This window comes from Anser brachyrhynchus (assembly GCF_964034855.1).
Source record: "Anser brachyrhynchus genome assembly, chromosome: 16".
Lineage (NCBI taxonomy): Eukaryota > Metazoa > Chordata > Aves > Anseriformes > Anatidae > Anser > Anser brachyrhynchus.
The window spans coordinates 2,771,111-2,788,974 of NC_137734.1; the positions used below are offsets into that span (position 1 = coordinate 2,771,111).

The 17,864-nt window shown below is 41.5% G+C and overlaps 1 protein-coding gene across 4 annotated transcripts; it reads right to left on the reverse strand.

The window, feature by feature from the left end:
- Positions 1 to 380: 380 nt before the first annotated feature.
- Positions 381 to 9,095, reverse strand: BIRC7 (baculoviral IAP repeat containing 7). Of its 4 annotated transcripts, none has more exons than XM_080557858.1 (8): positions 8,944 to 9,095; positions 7,148 to 7,676; positions 4,309 to 4,408; positions 3,627 to 3,705; positions 3,484 to 3,529; positions 2,310 to 2,525; positions 1,350 to 1,421; positions 381 to 864 (listed from the first exon to the last, which is right to left on the reverse strand). In XM_080557858.1, the coding sequence occupies exons 2-8, from the start codon at positions 7,665 to 7,667 to the stop codon at positions 665 to 667; spliced, it is 1,233 nt and encodes a 410-aa protein (XP_080413984.1). In that variant the 5' UTR covers positions 7,668 to 7,676; positions 8,944 to 9,095; the 3' UTR covers positions 381 to 664. The 4 variants fall into 4 exon arrangements, with proteins under 4 accessions (XP_080413984.1, XP_080413983.1, XP_080413986.1 ...); XM_080557857.1 differs by having other exon boundaries at positions 381 to 867; positions 8,944 to 9,094; XM_080557860.1 differs by lacking the exon at positions 2,310 to 2,525.
- Positions 9,096 to 17,864: the final 8,769 nt, after the last annotated feature.

The window sequence follows — 17,864 nt, forward strand, 5'->3', positions numbered from 1 at the left end:
ACCCTGTTCAGTACCCAGGGTCGGACCTAAATGAGTGACTCCAGAGCCAGTGCTCCGGCCTCCACAGATATGTTTAACAAACAGGTATCAAATCTCAGCCACGTTCAGATGCAGAATTATTCCCACTTACACAGCTTCACATGCTTGGTCCTTATCCTCCCTCATCCTCCTCCCTTCTTGTGCAGTTCGGCGTCCGGAGGTCCCACGCAATATCTTCTGTGAATTCCCAAGGAAACTGGTGGATGGTAAGAAGTTGTTTCTCCCACTCATGCTTCTGTAACTTGAATTTCCATCCTTCAGTGTTATCTACAACTAGATTCCACTCTGACATTGTAGGACCGCCACCAGCAGGGCACGTACTAGAATCAGATACTCAGACCTCCATAAGATAAGCCTTTTATTCAGTGAAAGAACAGCTAATTTTAAAACATCTTTCCCCTGCAGTTAGCAAGGTATAGTACTGGCAAACCTTTCTTTTTTTGCTACATGATAGAATATTACATTTAAAATAAAAATCATCGCTTTAGCCAGTGCCAGGAGGCACATTTAATAAGTTTTAGGCCAGGCTGCCCTGCAAATAAGACAGTATCAAACTACTTATTTTCTTCCTCTCTCTTATGAGTGGATTGTATAGATTAATGTTTCCTCTTTAGCACATCATAGCTCAGGACATGAAAGTCCTCACACTCTCCCGGATGACTGCTCTGCAGATAGGGCACAGTCTCAAGTTGAGGGCACATTCTCCACAAGCTACCAGGTGGCCACATGGAACAAACACAACAGACACATCTCTGTCCATGCACACTTTGCATATCCTTTCTTCTTGCAAGCGGCGGAGCTGTTCTTCTGTGCTCAGTGGAGGTTCTTCTTTACCAGAAAAAGAGAAAAGCCAAAGTGTTAGTATTATGACAGCTCCGGAATGCCAGTTCTGTCACCTTGGGAAGTCACAAAGCAATTTGCTCATCATTTTGTTCAGTGGCTGACTGTGAAAGTGTCAGAAGTACCTTTCTCAGGCAAATTTCACTTCAGCTGAAAAGCTACTCAATCTTACCTACTTAAGACAGCATATCTATTCATGCTGGACTGAGTAGGGACAGATGTCAGTATCTTTATGCTGCAATATGTAACATCCCTGATTAAAAAACTATTTTAAAATAATAGCCTGCTTCACAAAGGGACCCTAATTCCTCAACATGGTCTCTATGTCCTGCCACCATTCAAGCTGCTACACATTCCTTCTCAGGATTAAAACCAACAAATACAACAACCACTGATGCCATTACTATAAAAACTCATCCTGATTGTATCTAGGCACAGTTTCCTCACCCACCACTGTCACCCCAGTGCACCTGATTCCTTTTGTTGCACAGACTGCATTTCTCCTCTTGAACGTGAGGTTTCAGCATCTCTCTCAACAGCATCTGTATAACCAGGAGAGAAGATGACATTAAATGCTACCCCTTTCTGCCCTCTTCAGAGGGCACTGTTGAAAGAGATGTAACGTCCTTGATGTTAGTACCATTCAGTCAAGCAGTTCTCTACAGAACTGTTAACCTCATGCATTCAGCCTGGTCAAGCCAATGCTCTCTGGTGCTTACGCCACTGTATTTTTGTAAGGAGGTTAACACATGCCCACATCTCCTCAGAGGTGGTTTATCTATCAGACAGCAGGAGTCAGCATCTGCTCACTCACTACTATGTAATCACTCACCTTTGAGTCATTTTATTTTTTGCCTTAGCTAAAGGGGTGGCAGGCTGATACAGAGACAGGAGCTTTGGAAAGCAGGCTTGTACCAGAAAAATCTGTGGGAAACTACATCTTCAAATAAACTTATCATAGAGACTCCATAAAACAGGTGACACAAGACAGACAGATGAGAAAAATACGTATTATCCAAACAGAAGTATGGGTATTTTTGATGAAGTCCTTGATTCCATTTATAAATAGACTGAGTACACATTCACCCTAAAAGCCTTGCTTCACACAACTGCCTCTGTCCACCCATCTGCATCAACTGATATGAATTTGTGCAGAAACCCTACAACGTACATCTGCCACTGCAGTTACGGGTAGACAGCTTCAATACTTTCTGCTATGCCACAGCCTACTGGAGAGATGCAGTTACTGATACTACAGGAATCACAGCCCCTTATTCTTCAGCCTCTTCAGGCTTAGGTGCATGACTGCTCTTAATTCCAGCCTAGGAAGAGAGTAGGCAGACCCTCAGGACAGTCCCAACAGTGCTCAAGATCGAGTGAACAGGAGGTTAAACTTCCACCAAGAGCGTGGGTGGGCAAGTCAGGCATACCTCTGCTTTCCTTTGCATTGCTCTCTTCCCATTCTAGCTGGAGCAGATCAGAAATCAGTTCAGACTCAGACAGGTAGTAAGTCCCAGTCAGCATGTATTTGTTCTCTACCAGGCTAACCACCCAGAGGGGGTCAAAGCCCATCTCCAGGACATTATGTGCTACGGAAAACTGATCCGGAGAAGGAAGAGACAGCAATTTCCAGTTCCTTAGAAGATCTGTAAAGCAGTGAGCAGATACTTTACCAAAAAAAGAGGGGGGGAATAACTGAGCAAAGAGCATGCCACTCTCTGAAGTCATTATACATAAAGTGGCATTAATTTCACAACATTCCTCAAGTTATCTATATAGACAGACCAACATCAAGATTTACAGCTTTTACTTCCAACCATAACTCACAAGAAAATCATTGAAAGCAATTCCATAAGAGCCAGGAGACTAACTTCAGATGTTTTATTGAGCAGTGTCAGTGAATAAAGCCTCCATGTCTGGCCCTAGTCCAGAATCTTGTTTTCATATCCCAGAACAGAAGCCTCAGAACTGCTTTCAGGAAGATCAAGAACAACTTCCAAGTGAAGCCTCTCTTCCCTCATAATCTAGCTCAACCATTCATCAGTTAATACTGAAGTGGGAAATTCAGCTGGCAGCCTGTTCAAAGGCATAAATCTTTCCTAAGCTCACCTAGTGGACAGGCTCTTCAAGCGAATGAGGAAATCAGTTTTCCACAGCTACACGAGCCAAATTTCACCTACTTAAATCTTCAGCAGCAAATAACAGATGGTAGTAGATCCCCAGAACCAAGCTGGGACCTTCCAGCTGTTCTCTGGTCTACTAAGCACACTTCAAATGCTGCAGTCTGAACAACCCCAGACAGAAACAACAGAACCATCAGAGCACAGACAGGTCAAGGTAAGGTTAGGCAAGCAGCCAAAAGTCACACGATCATCCAGACTAGCTAAATATTTCATCTTAAGCAGGATAAAAGGTCTCAAGAGCAAATACATATGCTTCTTGTGCTAGAGACCATTTCCTAAGAATAAAGGGAAACTGCTTCTAGAACATTAAAACACATCTCAAAATCACCAAGTCTACAGAGTGCACGGGAACTGGGGTGAGGTGGAAAAAAGAGCAACACTTTTGACAGAAGACAAAACACCATGTAATTACAGCACCGACCTTGGGAAGCAGAGGAATCTTGTTCAGTCTGATCCCTGGAATATCCCTGAAAGTGTCACAAGATGGTCACAGAAGAGAAGCACACGTATCAGACTTCACCTAACAAACTCACATTCACTACACACAAAATATTCGTGACTCACTGGAGGTCGAGTGCTGGCAAAGGACTCCTGAACACTGTTAACAAATTCTCTCCCCCTTGACCGCAACAAAAATTCACACCTATAAGCAGAAAGTTTTGAATACATTAGTACAGGACATCTGAAGAGCTGGCTCTAAGACAAGACATGCAGAGAGGCTCCAAACACACAAGCCACATTTTAGGGTGGGCAGAAGGGGAGAAACAGGAGTCAGCAATTAAGACGACGTGATTAGGTTGGCAGGCCAACCTTTGGTTCTCCCACACATGAGGAGCATAGCACAGACTAAGTGGCAGACCTCAAAACAAGTTTTCCATCTTGGCCCACTACTAAAGCCTGAAGATGGTCCCTTACCACAGAACTTTGGCCTTAAGGATTCGGAGCCTCCTCAATGTTTCAGAGATTTCCAGATGGTTACAGACTATAGCAACAGTTTATACGGTTAAACACGACGGAGCTTACTCAACTAGCTTCTCACCTGGCTCTAGCTAGGTAGAAAAACCTAGAAACTAAGCTAATAACAGGGCCTGGGAGCAGCACCCATTACTCATACACCTGTGACTGGCTGCCTTGTCCCTCAGCTGGTGGTACTTCTGTCTTATGGAAGACAAAAAAACACACTACAACACACAATGTGTCTTTTGGCCTTGCTACAAGGAAGATTTGCCAGCCAAGACCAAATTACCTTGGATGCCATTTGGCATGTTCCCTCCACGGGTCATCTCCGAAGGCCCAGTTCCTCATACTTCCATTACAGTAAAAACACCTCACCACATCCCCTTGTCCTGAAAGAGACACCAAACAGTGTATGAGATCTCATGCCACCTGATGCTCCCCTAGCCCTAGATGAGAAGCTGGGGAGAGATTCAGCACAAAATCCCAGGCTCCAGGACAGACCAGGTGAGCACGTGACAGTTTACCAGCACTGTACAAGTTGTTTAGCGGCAGGAAATCCAAAGACAGTCAGAAATCCCAGAGCTGCAGCTGGTTGAGATGATTCCAGAGCTGGGTCACAAGCTAACAGCCTGCATGTGATCACCTAGTGCACATGCACACACAGCTGCCCAGTCCCCTCTTGCCTACATTTAGAGCACAGCTATAACCAGTTATACCTATAAACACACTATTTCTAACCGTGATCTGCCATAACCAGCAGACAACATACACAGCTGCTATCCCATAGGCATAAAGTTTTATGGCAATATGGTCCCGAGCTCCCCACCTTGCTACTGCGGGTCTCTTCATAATCTGAGAAGAGAAACCAAAGCCAAGTGCAGTTGAGAACTGCCTACAAATGCACTGCCCTAAGGATGATGAAAGTTTCAGCAGAGCCCGAACAGTTTCAGTAAGTTTGGGTCAGAGACGTGATCTTCCAAACATAAGGGCACCATTTGGCTTATTTTGAGCATTTGGTTTCACAGCTCTCCAGCTCGAGTGGCAGCAGAGGACTGCTATCAGACTGCTTCCTAACAGTCCCCAGGTGAGCCTTTGTGGGGGGCTCTTAAACAGCAGACCTGCATGTGATAAATCAAGGCCAGCACAAGACAGGTTTTAGCTGCAGGCAGTGCTTTACAGTTTATCCTGTGCTCCTGGCCAAGCTGGTCTCTTCTGTTCCTTAAAACTTAATAAAGACAGAAGCAACGGCAGGTAAGCTGAAGTAGGCAATGCTCTTTTGCTACAGGCATGCATGCTGCTTAGCCCTCACTGCTTCGCCTTGAGCAGGCAGGTGCAGATTTTCAGTATTTAACTGCATTTACAGCAAGATTGAGGTTACAAAGCTTCAGTGAAAATCTTGCAGAAGTAGAAATACATTAGCAAACAAACTTGTTTAACTCAAGCTAAACAGAACAGGTCAGTTATTTAGACAGACCTTCCTATGTGTACACCGCAGGTGCAGATTTGAGGTACAGCAATCACAACATTTAGAGATGAAAGGAAAGGGCAGCCTTGCTAAGAAATAGAACTCAAATGGAGAGAGGCAATTCAGTTTCACTGCAATGATAAGAGCATGAGACATTCATGATAACCAGGATTTTTTCCATCGAAGAGGGAACTTTAGTCTGTAGATGCAGACTGCCACTTCCCTCCACATCTCAGTTACTGATGTGCAGATACAAAACCCATAGATGCCTTCATCACATGGAAAAAGGAACATTTCTAACACAAATGTCACTACATTAGATTGCAAAAAGAAAAGGATTCCCACCCACAGTATTTAATTACAGTCATTCATGAATATACTAGAAGGATTTCCTCCAACTGCCCATTCCAGGAGGCAGTACTTAGACTTGATACCTATTCAGCAAAGCCTGCAAGGAGGAGCAACTGAGGATATGTATATATTCACATGGTAACAAGAAACACTGTATATTTTGCTCAAGAAAGCATCTTTTCTAGTTTGGTAATACAAGTCCAGTGTCCCTATGGACATGAGCCACAAATGGGTTATCTACCTACAAGTTTCCTTGAGTTGCATTTTTGAGAAGAGAAGGCTGCAGTGCAAGGCTGGGCTTACATGAAACATGGCATGCCAAGTGCTTCAAATCCTTCTAAAAGTGCAAGCAATAAATAGGTTCAACACACACTAATTCCAGTAAAACATATGCTTCAAACATGTCATTCTTCTATTCCTGCCAGTAAGGGGAAAGACAGCCTTACTAGTGGATTCATCAGTACCCAAAACCAGAGTCCAGCATACGAGGGTATTCTGCCCAAGCAGTACATAAAACAGCACGTGCAGAAGGAAGGATGTGGTTTCTAACTATACCAAGTGTACTTGCAAGTATCTGGGCAAGCAATAACATTGAAACAGTGACATCTTCAAAAGCTAACTTGAATAAGAGTTTTTAAAAACACAGCAGATTCCAAAGTAGTGCTTTGGCTAAAAAAAAGTGCTAATTCATCAAGTTTCCTTTGGTGTCTAGGAGCTACAAGCTGGTATAAAGATATCAGCTGACATACACATTCATACCACCAGAACAGAGCCAGAAAACTTTCACCACCAAAACACTGGTGAATACTTCAGCATAAAACTATGAGCAACATCTAAGGAAGCAACACCAGCAGCCAGGCAGGCGTTTTAAAGTGCTGCAGGATCCCAAATCAGCAGCACCTTCGTGAAGATACTGTGTGACAGCAAGATGGAAATGCAACTGATTCTGCTTTACAGGGGACCACGCTTACTCTGCTAAAGCCCTCAGAGAAGCACGCTTTCCTCCGTATGTTAGGTTGACGTGCAGTGTGGACAGAACATTCACACTGTGCTGTTACCAAGCAATCTCAACTACTCAGCTACAGCCCCTGCAGAGCTTTATGTTGTTTGCTCCTCTGAATGGTTCAGGTAGGCAAAACTTGCATGAAACACGGTCAACCCCTCTCTCTAGCCAAGATTTCTAGTTTTGCATTTCCTCCAGCATTTGGTACAGTAAATTAAAATTTAGCTATGGGTTCCCAGGAAGAAATATACACAGCCATGCTTTTACAACACTACACAGACAGAAAGAGACTGTCTTGGGTGTTCCTACCTGTGTAAAAAAATCCTGCTCTAGCCAGTTGCTCAGGATGCATCTCACTACGTTGCGGCCAGTTCCGAAATGTTGACAGTCTCATCTCCTCTGTTACCATTTCTGGGTATGCTGCTTGATTGGGCAGGGCTGTCTCCTCGGCGTCTATCCACTGCAGGAGGCTGAGGATCTGCCCATCCACACAGTCAAATATTCCCTGGAGAGGAAGCAGTTGCTGGTTCCGAACAGCCTCACGGTAAATGAATTTACAGAAAGGGAAGAACTTCAGGTGCTCCACCATCGGGCAATCGCCAGGTTTCCAATCCTTCAGGATACCACCACAACAGAAGCACTGTACGTGGTCTCCTGGACCCACAAAGAAAAACCCAGCCTTGGCCAAGTCCCAGGCAGACACCGGTGAGCTGTCTGGCCACTGGGAAAAAGTCCTCAGTCTTCTTGCTTCATCCCTCATGCTGGAATTGAAGAGCTGGAAGTGAGCAGTCCCGAGACAAACCTCCTCTGCCGGTACCGTGTCCGCCATGCCCTCGTTCTGAAAGAGAATGAGATAATCCAGAGCAGTCAGCTGGATTCCCGGGGTCAGGCAGCACTCACCCTGCGTTATTTGTCCTACATCCCCACCGCTCATCCCCACGCATATTCTGGAAAACTCGTGCTCTTGACAAAGCTGAGCTTGTTTCAGAACTGCAGCCTAATCGCAGATCCGGTGCTTGTGTACTTTGCTGCTAGAGTTTTGCTGAGTCCTTGCTGGTGTGCCTGAAGGGAAGAGACCTGCACTTTCTGATCCCCTCTGCCAGTTTATCGGAGAGATGCTTGCGGGAACAGAGAGTGGAGGGGGAGGGCAAAACCTATGCTACCTCTTGCTGAGCCAATCCAACTTTCAGCCTCAGATCTGTGAGATAAATCCCCAATCATTTTGCTCAACCTTCAAGCTATCATTCAAAAGACTGCGTTTTTGCCCCTAAAAAAAGACAACAGAGCAGAAAACAGCCACACCCAAGCAAACATTGAGACCACATCCAGTTCAAAGTACCAGATTATTCGTAACCTTATTATGCCAATTAAACATAACAGAGGAATATCCCTCTTACAGAGTACTCTCCAGGAAGAAGTCCAAAATAATTAAGTTCAGTTGCTAGGGAAAAGTGTCCTTAAATCTAGGAAGGATAAGACACTTTCTGCCTGTGCTAGTTCTACTCAAGGGGAAGTTAAAGTTAGTGAACGTCCTGTTATCCAAGCCCCCATCCTACCTAAGGTAAAAGCCCTTCCCTGCAAAAGCTAAATTGCAACTCAGCTACTGCTTCTAGTACTTTCTATACTGATTGTAAATACACTTTCAAGGGTCATACAGTTACACAACCGAGAATCGGGATCAATTGAACTGATTGACACCTAGAAGACGACCAACAGAACAGAGCACAGAATAAGCTTCACAGCAAAAGAAAAAGAGAGTTACTCCACCCAAAAACTTAACAGCTGAATCAAGTTGTTGAATTTTTTTTTAAAAGAAAGATGTGACATAGGAGGAAAAAAAGATATATATTAAGTTTTGGCTTACAGGGGAAAAAATGCTATGGTTTGCCTACTTTAAGTCTTCTACAAAGCATATAAATAGCTAATAACTCTCCACACCAACTCAACATATTAAGTAGCTATAGCACAAATAAGAGACAATACTTTCTCATTATCCTCTGCTTACACCTACTTAGCAACATACTTTTGAAGCCACATTACCGTTAAAATCAACAATTCTCTACAACTAGGGAAATAAAAACACAAAAAACATACACCTTGCTTACCTGAAGTAAATTACAAACCACTTCCGATAACTAAAGCTCTCCCAACCCAAGTTTCAGGCAACACTCTCCTCTTCTCTACACCACAGAAACCTTTCCCCAAGAAAGCAGAAGCCCTTGCACAAAGCAAGTGATGCCACCTGGCACAGCGGCCATTTCTAAAGCATCTTTTTCCCCGATTGGTTGGGTTTGTATTGAAATTCTCTATCGGCCTAATAGCTCAAATTTCCTCAATGCAAGTCACCTGGCAAAGATGTGAAGTTGATTCTGAGGTTCTTCCAGAAAATAACTGCTTGAGCCTAAGAAACGAGTAAGTCTTGTGACCTGGTTAAAACCTAGCATAAAAAACCTAGCATAGCAGTGGTTGTAGCATCTTAACTTCATGTAATGCTTGCAGTCCTGTTTTGCTGTAGTGGCTTTGCCACTAGATCTGGAGGCTGAGCAGTCAGGGCGTGAGGTTCCTTCTCCTTGGTGCAGGGCTTCACAAGAGCACCCAGCCCTTCTGCTCTGTCATCTCCCAGGGAAATCATTTTTTTTGTCCTTTTTACATGACTTTTTTTTTCAGTTAGCAGCTACAACTTAGACAATCTTTGTGCTTATGAAGAAACAGAATGTGTTTTAGCACTCCTGGAGATGTACAGATAATCACGGAAATGTACACACACGGTAATAACTGCAGTGGGTATGGCACTGTGGTGTTAAAAGGCTCTGCACTGCGATGGCTCTATCATACATTTCAAGTACAGCTGCACTCAGCGTGCTCCTGATTTCGCAGGTATTAAAGCAGCCTTCCAATAGGCAATTAAGTGAAGTAGTTGCTTAGAGACTTGGAAGAGTCAGGCTGTCAAAGACTGTGCCCCGGTTTCCCTGTCCCTCAAATAAGGACTACTGCATCTCCTACCTCAGAAACATGGTGTAAGGATTAATTAGTCTGATTCTGATGTCCACTGAAAATCTTTGGACCCTGACAATGTAATGGAGTCTAAGTAGACACAAATTACCTCCATAGCAAATGTCTAGCCATGTTAATACAGTTTTCCAAAGCCACATTGAAACAGGAATTTTATTATCAGCTGAATCAGGTGCAAACATCACTCCTGCATTGCTATCCTCTGGGGGAGCTGCTTTCAAACCACAGCAGCTGACGCTGATCTGTGCCATGCCAGAAAAGCGTGGGAGCCTTGGGAACATGGATCGCTGCTGGAAGTAAAAGGGTTCTCAGTAGGACTACTGATTTTCCTCAATTGCTGATGTTTTGTGCAATTATGATTTCTTCTTTAATTTTGATTTCATATAACAGAGACAAACATAATCATATTTTAAAATGAGACCGCCAGAAATAAGTTACGACATACATCAAATACACCGCGATGTCACACAAGGGCATGACAACAGCTCCTCACAAAATGCTTGCAGTAATGCTGTGACTGTAATAGCATTACTCTATCTTCTTCACCTTGCACTCACACACATGTTTTGCACCTTACAATTTCCAAGAAAATGCACTATAAAATGAAAGATAATAGCAACAAGAACTTACTCAAGAGTGCTTGAATAGATTATGTTGCCCTTACTTCGGGGGATAAACACTAATTCTTTTGCTACCATCACATCTTTACAACTTGAAATCTTTCTATTCCTTTGCTTTCCTGTGGTCATAATTCAGAAGGAAGGGTTTTAAGGTCAGTTTTGAAAGGTGCAGTTACTTGAAAATGTGTTTGTCTCTACTAACTTCCTGCCTGAGAAGATGCATGCATCTTATTCTAAACTATGTATTTGAGAAAACAAATTGCTTCTGTTAACATAAGAACACAGGTGTTTTATGCTCATAAAAATGATAAATTGGGAATTTTCTTCTAAGAATCTTCTAAGAAGATCCATGTCCTTTTCTTACAGGCAAGCCTATACAAATATTTTAATTAAACATTCTGTTGTTGAAACTTTTTTTTAATTAAATACACGTTTATGAAAATCCCTCGAGCAGTAGGGGGCAGTGCTTATATATGAAATTTACAGAATCTTTTAACGTGAAGGTGGTTCATTTAATTTGTCCACAATGAATTTATATGTAATTGCACATTATCTTCTGCTCCACATATCCTGTTCTTGAAGAATGTATCCTAAAAATGCAAGATACGGAGTTAAAAAATGTCCCTCTTACAGAGGCTGTTTGGGGACTATTAATGGCTTACGGCAAATTACCTGGTGATAGATAAGAATGATCAGTTCTCATCTTATGACACATTTTACAAGCAATGAGCTGGTTTTGTACTGCTTGTAACTGCCTTGCTCCTAAAATGTGATCTCAGGAGGTACCGGGAACGTGGCATGCTCCTGGATCTGCTGACTTCGCAGTCGCACCCACCCTCAGCAGCAGTCTGCAAGTCAGGGATGCTTTCGTGGAATGCTTAAAATGTCTGACCACAGCGCAGGGCAGCACTGATGCACCCACTATCGTGTTGTTGTCGAGGTGTACTGAACTGCCAGGTCTGTTCAATTCCACTTCTCCTAGGGGGAGCCCCTGGGGTGGCTGGGGCTATGGTTCCACGTTTAGCCTACATCAAGGGCAACTATCTCAAAATACATCACAGATATCCTCTGCCTCTATTTTAAAGATGGTGATACCGAACACAGGGAAGCTGAGTAACTTGTCAGATTTATGAGGTGCCTTGGGCAGTGTCAGGAACAAGTTCTTCTTTTTTTCTATATTGGCCTTTCCCTATCCTCCAAGCCTGTTAAAGGGGGAGAAGCTGTATATGAGTTCAGAGGAGCTGAAAGACAGCTTCTAAGTTAATTTACAAAATTTGACTGATTCTAGCAGTGATTATCTTTTTTTTTTTTTTGTAGTTGTTAATATAGTGTTCTTTTAACATCATGCAAGCTTCAAGACAGGTTTAAGGTTAGTTTTCTTTGGGGGACACTCACATAACAGATCCTGGAGGGAACATTTCACCAACAAAGGAAAGCTCATAAGGACTACTGACTGTAGCAGAAGAAGATGAAGTGACAGGAAGTATGATGCCGAGAGAAAAATAAGCCAGCATGCTCAAGGACAAGTGATGGGGTTTTATTTTAGCACACCAAAATTTTGAAAGCAAATAACATCTTCAGTAACGTGTTGTATGAAACTAAGACTGATCTTTTTTAGCAATCTGTATATATTTTTAGTTCCTTTTCAGAGGATTAAGATGTCCTACTGAGTTTTTGAGCTTGTCTTAAAATGAAGAGCATAACGAGCTAAAGACAAACAAATGTGGAAAACAGTAAGCATCAACCAGGCCAGGACAGACCAGTGATAATGATCAACAGCATCACCACCATGCCCCTGTACGAGGAAGGCATTAAATTCTATGCTGCTGAGCTTGTTTCAGGGGTAACTGGAAGCCCATGCCAGGCAGTGATTTCAAGCACTCTAGGAAGAAATAAATGTAAACATAATTAATCAAAAATATATTTGCTAATATCAGCCTAATTTGGAAGGAAAGCAATCAAATACAAGGGCCAGAGTATAGCTGAAGACAGTATGAGAAAGAGCTCAAAAGGGCTGAAGTGACAGGAACCCTTGGAAAAACTCCAGCTGAGTTCAGTATCTCTAATCTTAAGGTTCTACACGTATGTAACAGGATAAAGCTGTTCTGCACGGTTTAGCTCAAGGAAGACTATTGTGCTTTCATTGCTCAGCTAAGAGTGAATCAAAAAATCCTGAGGAAGGAGGCTTTTGTAATGGGGAAAAACAGTGTATCAGCTGGCATTATCAAAGAAGCAAGGAGGCTGGGAACATGAACTGAGATGCCATTGCTTGACATTGCAGCTGATCTGTAAAGGGGCAGGATATCAAGGAAACTTATAACATAATTCCTGTTCTCATTTATTCAGAACCACCCTTAACTGCTCCATGGAGACAAGCACCCATTTTTCAGAACAAAACAGGGCTCAGTTCAGACCTTGCGATATAGCTGCTTTCTGGGCTGAGGCACTAAATTAGTTGCCATAGAAGTAGGTGACTGCTTCTTCTCTTTCTCCATTTAGGGTCTTGCTCTTCATCTTCTGCCTCTTCCTTATCTATTATCCTTGATCTCCCTTCACACTGAATGGCCAGCTGGAATCATCCTGCAGCAAAACACCTGCACTCTGCTGCTCTCATGAGAGCTGCTGGCAATGTATTTCCTGCACCAGTAAAACCTTTCAGGATGCCTGTCTGTCCAGCTGCTTTCCAGTGCAGCACTGAGGGACCACAGCAGGTTGCTTGCTGTCTGTTGACACAAACTCCAAGGCATCCATAAAATGAATCCACTGCGGACAGGCAGCATGATCCTATTCAGTGAATAACGGCAAGGCACAGTGAAAAGTGGCTAGTCACACCAGAGACAAACACAAAGTCATTCCCCTAGGGCAAAGCTTAAAAGTCTCCCTTTGCTTCTTCATTCAGCTCAAGGTCCTTTCTTTTGCCAAAAACCGAGTAGTGCCGTATATCTGAAGGGATCTTCTCTGCTTATCACTGTCTCCCTTGCTGTGCTTTCCACCTGATGACTGTCATTTTTAATTCCTCACTGGATATTTCAACAATAATCAAAAACAAATTTAACACGTTAATAACATAATAAAAGCTTAATCCTTCTCCATGTTAACAAGCATTAATTCAGGAAAGCTGAAAAACGTTGCTATATTGCTATAAATACACTTACAATAAACTTACACTGCCAGAACTAATGCACAGGTAACAGATGCATGTTTTAAGTGATTTCCTAAAGATTCCAACCTTTTAATCTCCTCCCTGAATACTTTCTTCCAGCCCTAACTACCACAGCATCTGATTGCTTCAAAACTTTATGTATGGTAATAGTTAGGAACAGCTCAAATGTAGCTTGCAACACTATTCATGAAAAGTGCTTAGAATCAAACGCTATTTATATACCAGCCCACAGGAACAGAACACAGTACATATCAAAAGAAAAATCTGCACTGCACAGCAGATAGTCAAAAAAAATCAATTGAGGAACTGATAGTACTGTGGCTTGAAAGAAAAGCAAACTAACAGTGTTTCTGCCACAAGTCATTATTATGTTTTATACTGTTTCCTAAATTCATGATTTCAGTGTCCAGCCTATTACAAAAATATGTTATAGAAGATAGAGTGGGTTGAACGCTGTTTAACACTTTTTCAAAAGCTATTTGTAGAAAACAATTGCTTTCTTACATTTCTAAATGGCTTTTGGAGATGAAAAAAAAAGTTGCTTTCTCAGGGACCTCTTTTCCTCTTTTTTTTCCTTTTTAATTGGTTTTCTGCTCCTGCTTGTCTTTGGCAATGAATACAAACATGGTCAAAAAAAAAAAAAAAAGGACAAAACCGGAACTCACTCATCATCATTTAGGTTTTTTTCTGTTTGATTCCCACAACACTCTGAAGTCTTACAAAAATTTGTAAGAATTCAACACTGCCTCAAACTGCATGAGCAATTTTATGTTTTCAGCAGAGCAATGCCATATCCAAAGAGCAAGCAGAGTGCTTAGAGGGCTGAGCAGTAGCACAGGGATTAAAAATACAACTTAGTTTCTAGAGAGAACTGTCTGGCTAAAAACAATTCCATGATGAGCATGGAAAGCATGAATGATAATCCTTTTCTTCCTTCCTTTCTGAGTAGGATATGGCTGTTTTTCCCAAAGATAGGCTGTGCTTCTCCTTCCTCTCCACTTCTGCCTCTCCCTCTCCCTACCTCCTATTGTTTCCTGCTTCTTTCAGACTCTTACACAGAGGAGCTTCACACTTGTGCTGTATTCCCTGGCATTCCCTGGCAAGAAGTATAGGAACAAAAGATGTGTAGCCTCATCTAAACTGCATGGCATTGCTACTCCAAATTCTTCACAAAACTAACAAACTAACTAATAAAACTAACAAAACATTTCAGAAGATATTGCTATCAGCTGGTGACTAATGTATGTTCCACCATTCAGCCATTAATTACCTTTAAAGAAGGATTTGTCAGACATTGTTATGACTTTAATAGAACACATTTTTTAATTGGTGGAAAATCAGCCATTAAGGAATATGGAACATCTAATTTTCCGACTAAAGTCTGCTATAGTTTTGAACATGTTTTTATTGCATAGAGATGTGCCTAGCTGCCTATTACTTGGGCAACAGGCAGAAAGGTATGTTCTTGAGCTATTCACACTAACAATCGCCTATTTCTCCCATGCAAATTGACTCAGAATAGGTTTGCTTTGCCCTGTATCAATAATCAATAGCAAGAATGAAAGATAAGGAAGAAAGATGACAGACCAACGTGAAAGACACCGCAGAAAGATGAAGTGAAAAATGGGTGAGACAATTCAAAGAAGTAAAAAAAGACTGACCTTATAAGTTAATGGAAGCTACATAACAGCAACAAAGAGTTGCTGATGACAAAGAATAAGAGGGACACTTGTGATCAGTCATTGCTCAGTTGAGGACCTTGCTACAGCTTTCCAATGAAGTTGTCTTGCAGTGAACAGCATGTGATGAAGATCTCAGATGATATCAGTTCACAGGACATGCTCTTTGCATATCATTTTCCTTCTCATGTTTTTACAAAGCATGCCAGTGACATGAAAAATAGGAAAGAACAGATAGTACTTCTCTGTGTGACTGCCTTTATTTTACCCTAAAGTGATGGAAATTAAAGCTGGATCCTTGCTTTGGTTACATTCCACAGAGGTGTAGCAGAGGAGATGATTCCAGCATGACAATGCTTGATTTTATCTCCCTGCTCATAGCAGAAAGGGCTGCATAAGATTCCTGTAAAATCCAATTTAAGAAAAAATGATCTGTAATTTATACACCAACTCTTCCAAGATTTCAGAGTGTTAACAAAGGAAGAAAAAGGTATTGTTAAATATGTCTTATATGAGAAGAACATACCACTGTGTTTGTCTCAACAAAGCCAAAACAACAACAAAAAAATGTGCTAGCCCACAGGTTACACTGTTACTCTCCAAGAGTATTCTGAGAAGGGAGAAAATTCAATTTAGCTGAAACCATTCTGAATATTGCGTCTTACCCATGTGCTTCAATTGAGACTCCTTACTGGTTTGTTTCTAAAAGATTGTGTACTTTTCAATGGACAGACGATCATTCTTAAAGTCACCCAGAAGAAGCAGCAACTCACATTTTCCTAATGCAAAAGAAAAAAAAAATCCCATAAAGATGGATTTAGACAAACACATACATATATACTTGACATGCTCTGACTTTGAATCTAAAATAACATGTATAGTCTAATAGCTTTAGTTCCCTGTACCTTAGGGTGCTGAAACAAATACAGTTCTAACATTCTGCCTACATACACTCATGGCTAGGATGATTCATAGTCACATAGCTGCTATATCAAGACTAGTGAACATATACAATCACATGGACTTCGCAGCAGTGCCCATCACCCTAGTATCCAGGACAAACCTTTCTTCTTTCTGACAGATGTTCCCCACTCGTGCCCTGCTGTTTGATTTTTCTCACATTTGTTTCTGAAGCAATGTTCCCTGGATGGCCTTTCCAGCTCACCTAGGGACTCTGAAGAGCACACACTTACTAAATGTGTCCATAACATATACCATTTGGCAAACAATTAAAATGAAACATGCCAATTATTACTTTCAAGCTAAGACAAAGAATTCAAAGCATCTCCAGGTGCTGAGCATTAACGCAGTATTCTTTCTTACCTCTGATGACTGATCAGAAAAAGGACAAAAAGTGGACTGTACATTTCAGATATTTTATTGGAATAACAAATACAAACTCAAACTAACAATTCCTGAACTTCTAAAGACAGAGAAAACTTTGGTTTTAACTGTATCTAAAAGAAGGGATGGTTGCATTGTATCATTGTATAGTACCATTCATGAGGACTAAAATTTATCAATTTTACCCCCAAAATTAAGCATGAAAAGGTTACAAGAAAGGTTTGTAATCTCTGGAACTACTGTTTGGTATGTCAGTCTTAACTCTGAGCATTGTACAAGTTGGTACTAGGCCCAGCTTGGGTCTAGTTATTACCTCAGACAAGTACACTATATATTATACACATGTTGAGGACCTAATTCGGATTCATTTTTCTCTTAAATATGTTAATGTTGTGTGTATCTGGTAACCGTATATGGTGCATGTTTGTATGAAGAAACTTACACAAGAAGTATGTTCAAAGGCAAAAGAGACTTACCAAACTAAATCTCTGCAGGTATTTTGATACTTTCAAGAAAAAGTCAGGTTTCTGGACATTTATTTCCGTTCTCCAGATATCAGGCACCTATATAACATGTTACAGGACAGTTTCAGTAATACTGTTAATCAGTGAAAATTCTGTTACAACTCTTATTACTGCAGCAACTTCCAAAGAAGCCAGAACTATATCCTACAAATCTCTAATACCTTATAACGTTTCCACTGTTCTGCAGAAGTGCTAAGATGAAACTTCTGTTTGTTTTTTGTGTGTGCACGTGTGACTTAATAGGCTCCCAGTCCAGCAGACTCCAATCAAGCAATGATTGAACTCTCTCTTACTAAGTTTGTAAGTCAATAGGGCAGTAAGGCCCCTGGTCATTACAAAATTATAAACAATAAGATAGCAAGACAGTGCTGAGTTCTGTCTCATCACAAAGCATTTATGATTTGTTCATCAGAACTCAAATAGATATAAAGTGGATTATCATACAAGTTTCTGTATTATAATAAGTAACAAACTGCAGGGCCTTGGGGAGGACATGGGCTGCCTTTTTGTTCCGTGCAGCACCAAAAAATTGTATATTGACCAGAGGGTTCTGAGTGGGATCCTAAAAACTAACAAGAAGTTGCAACAGTTGTCATTGCATGTTCCACCCATTTAAGAAAAAAAAAAACAAAAAGCAAGCAAGCAACCGAAAAAAACTACTATGCACAAGCAGCAGCTGAAGTA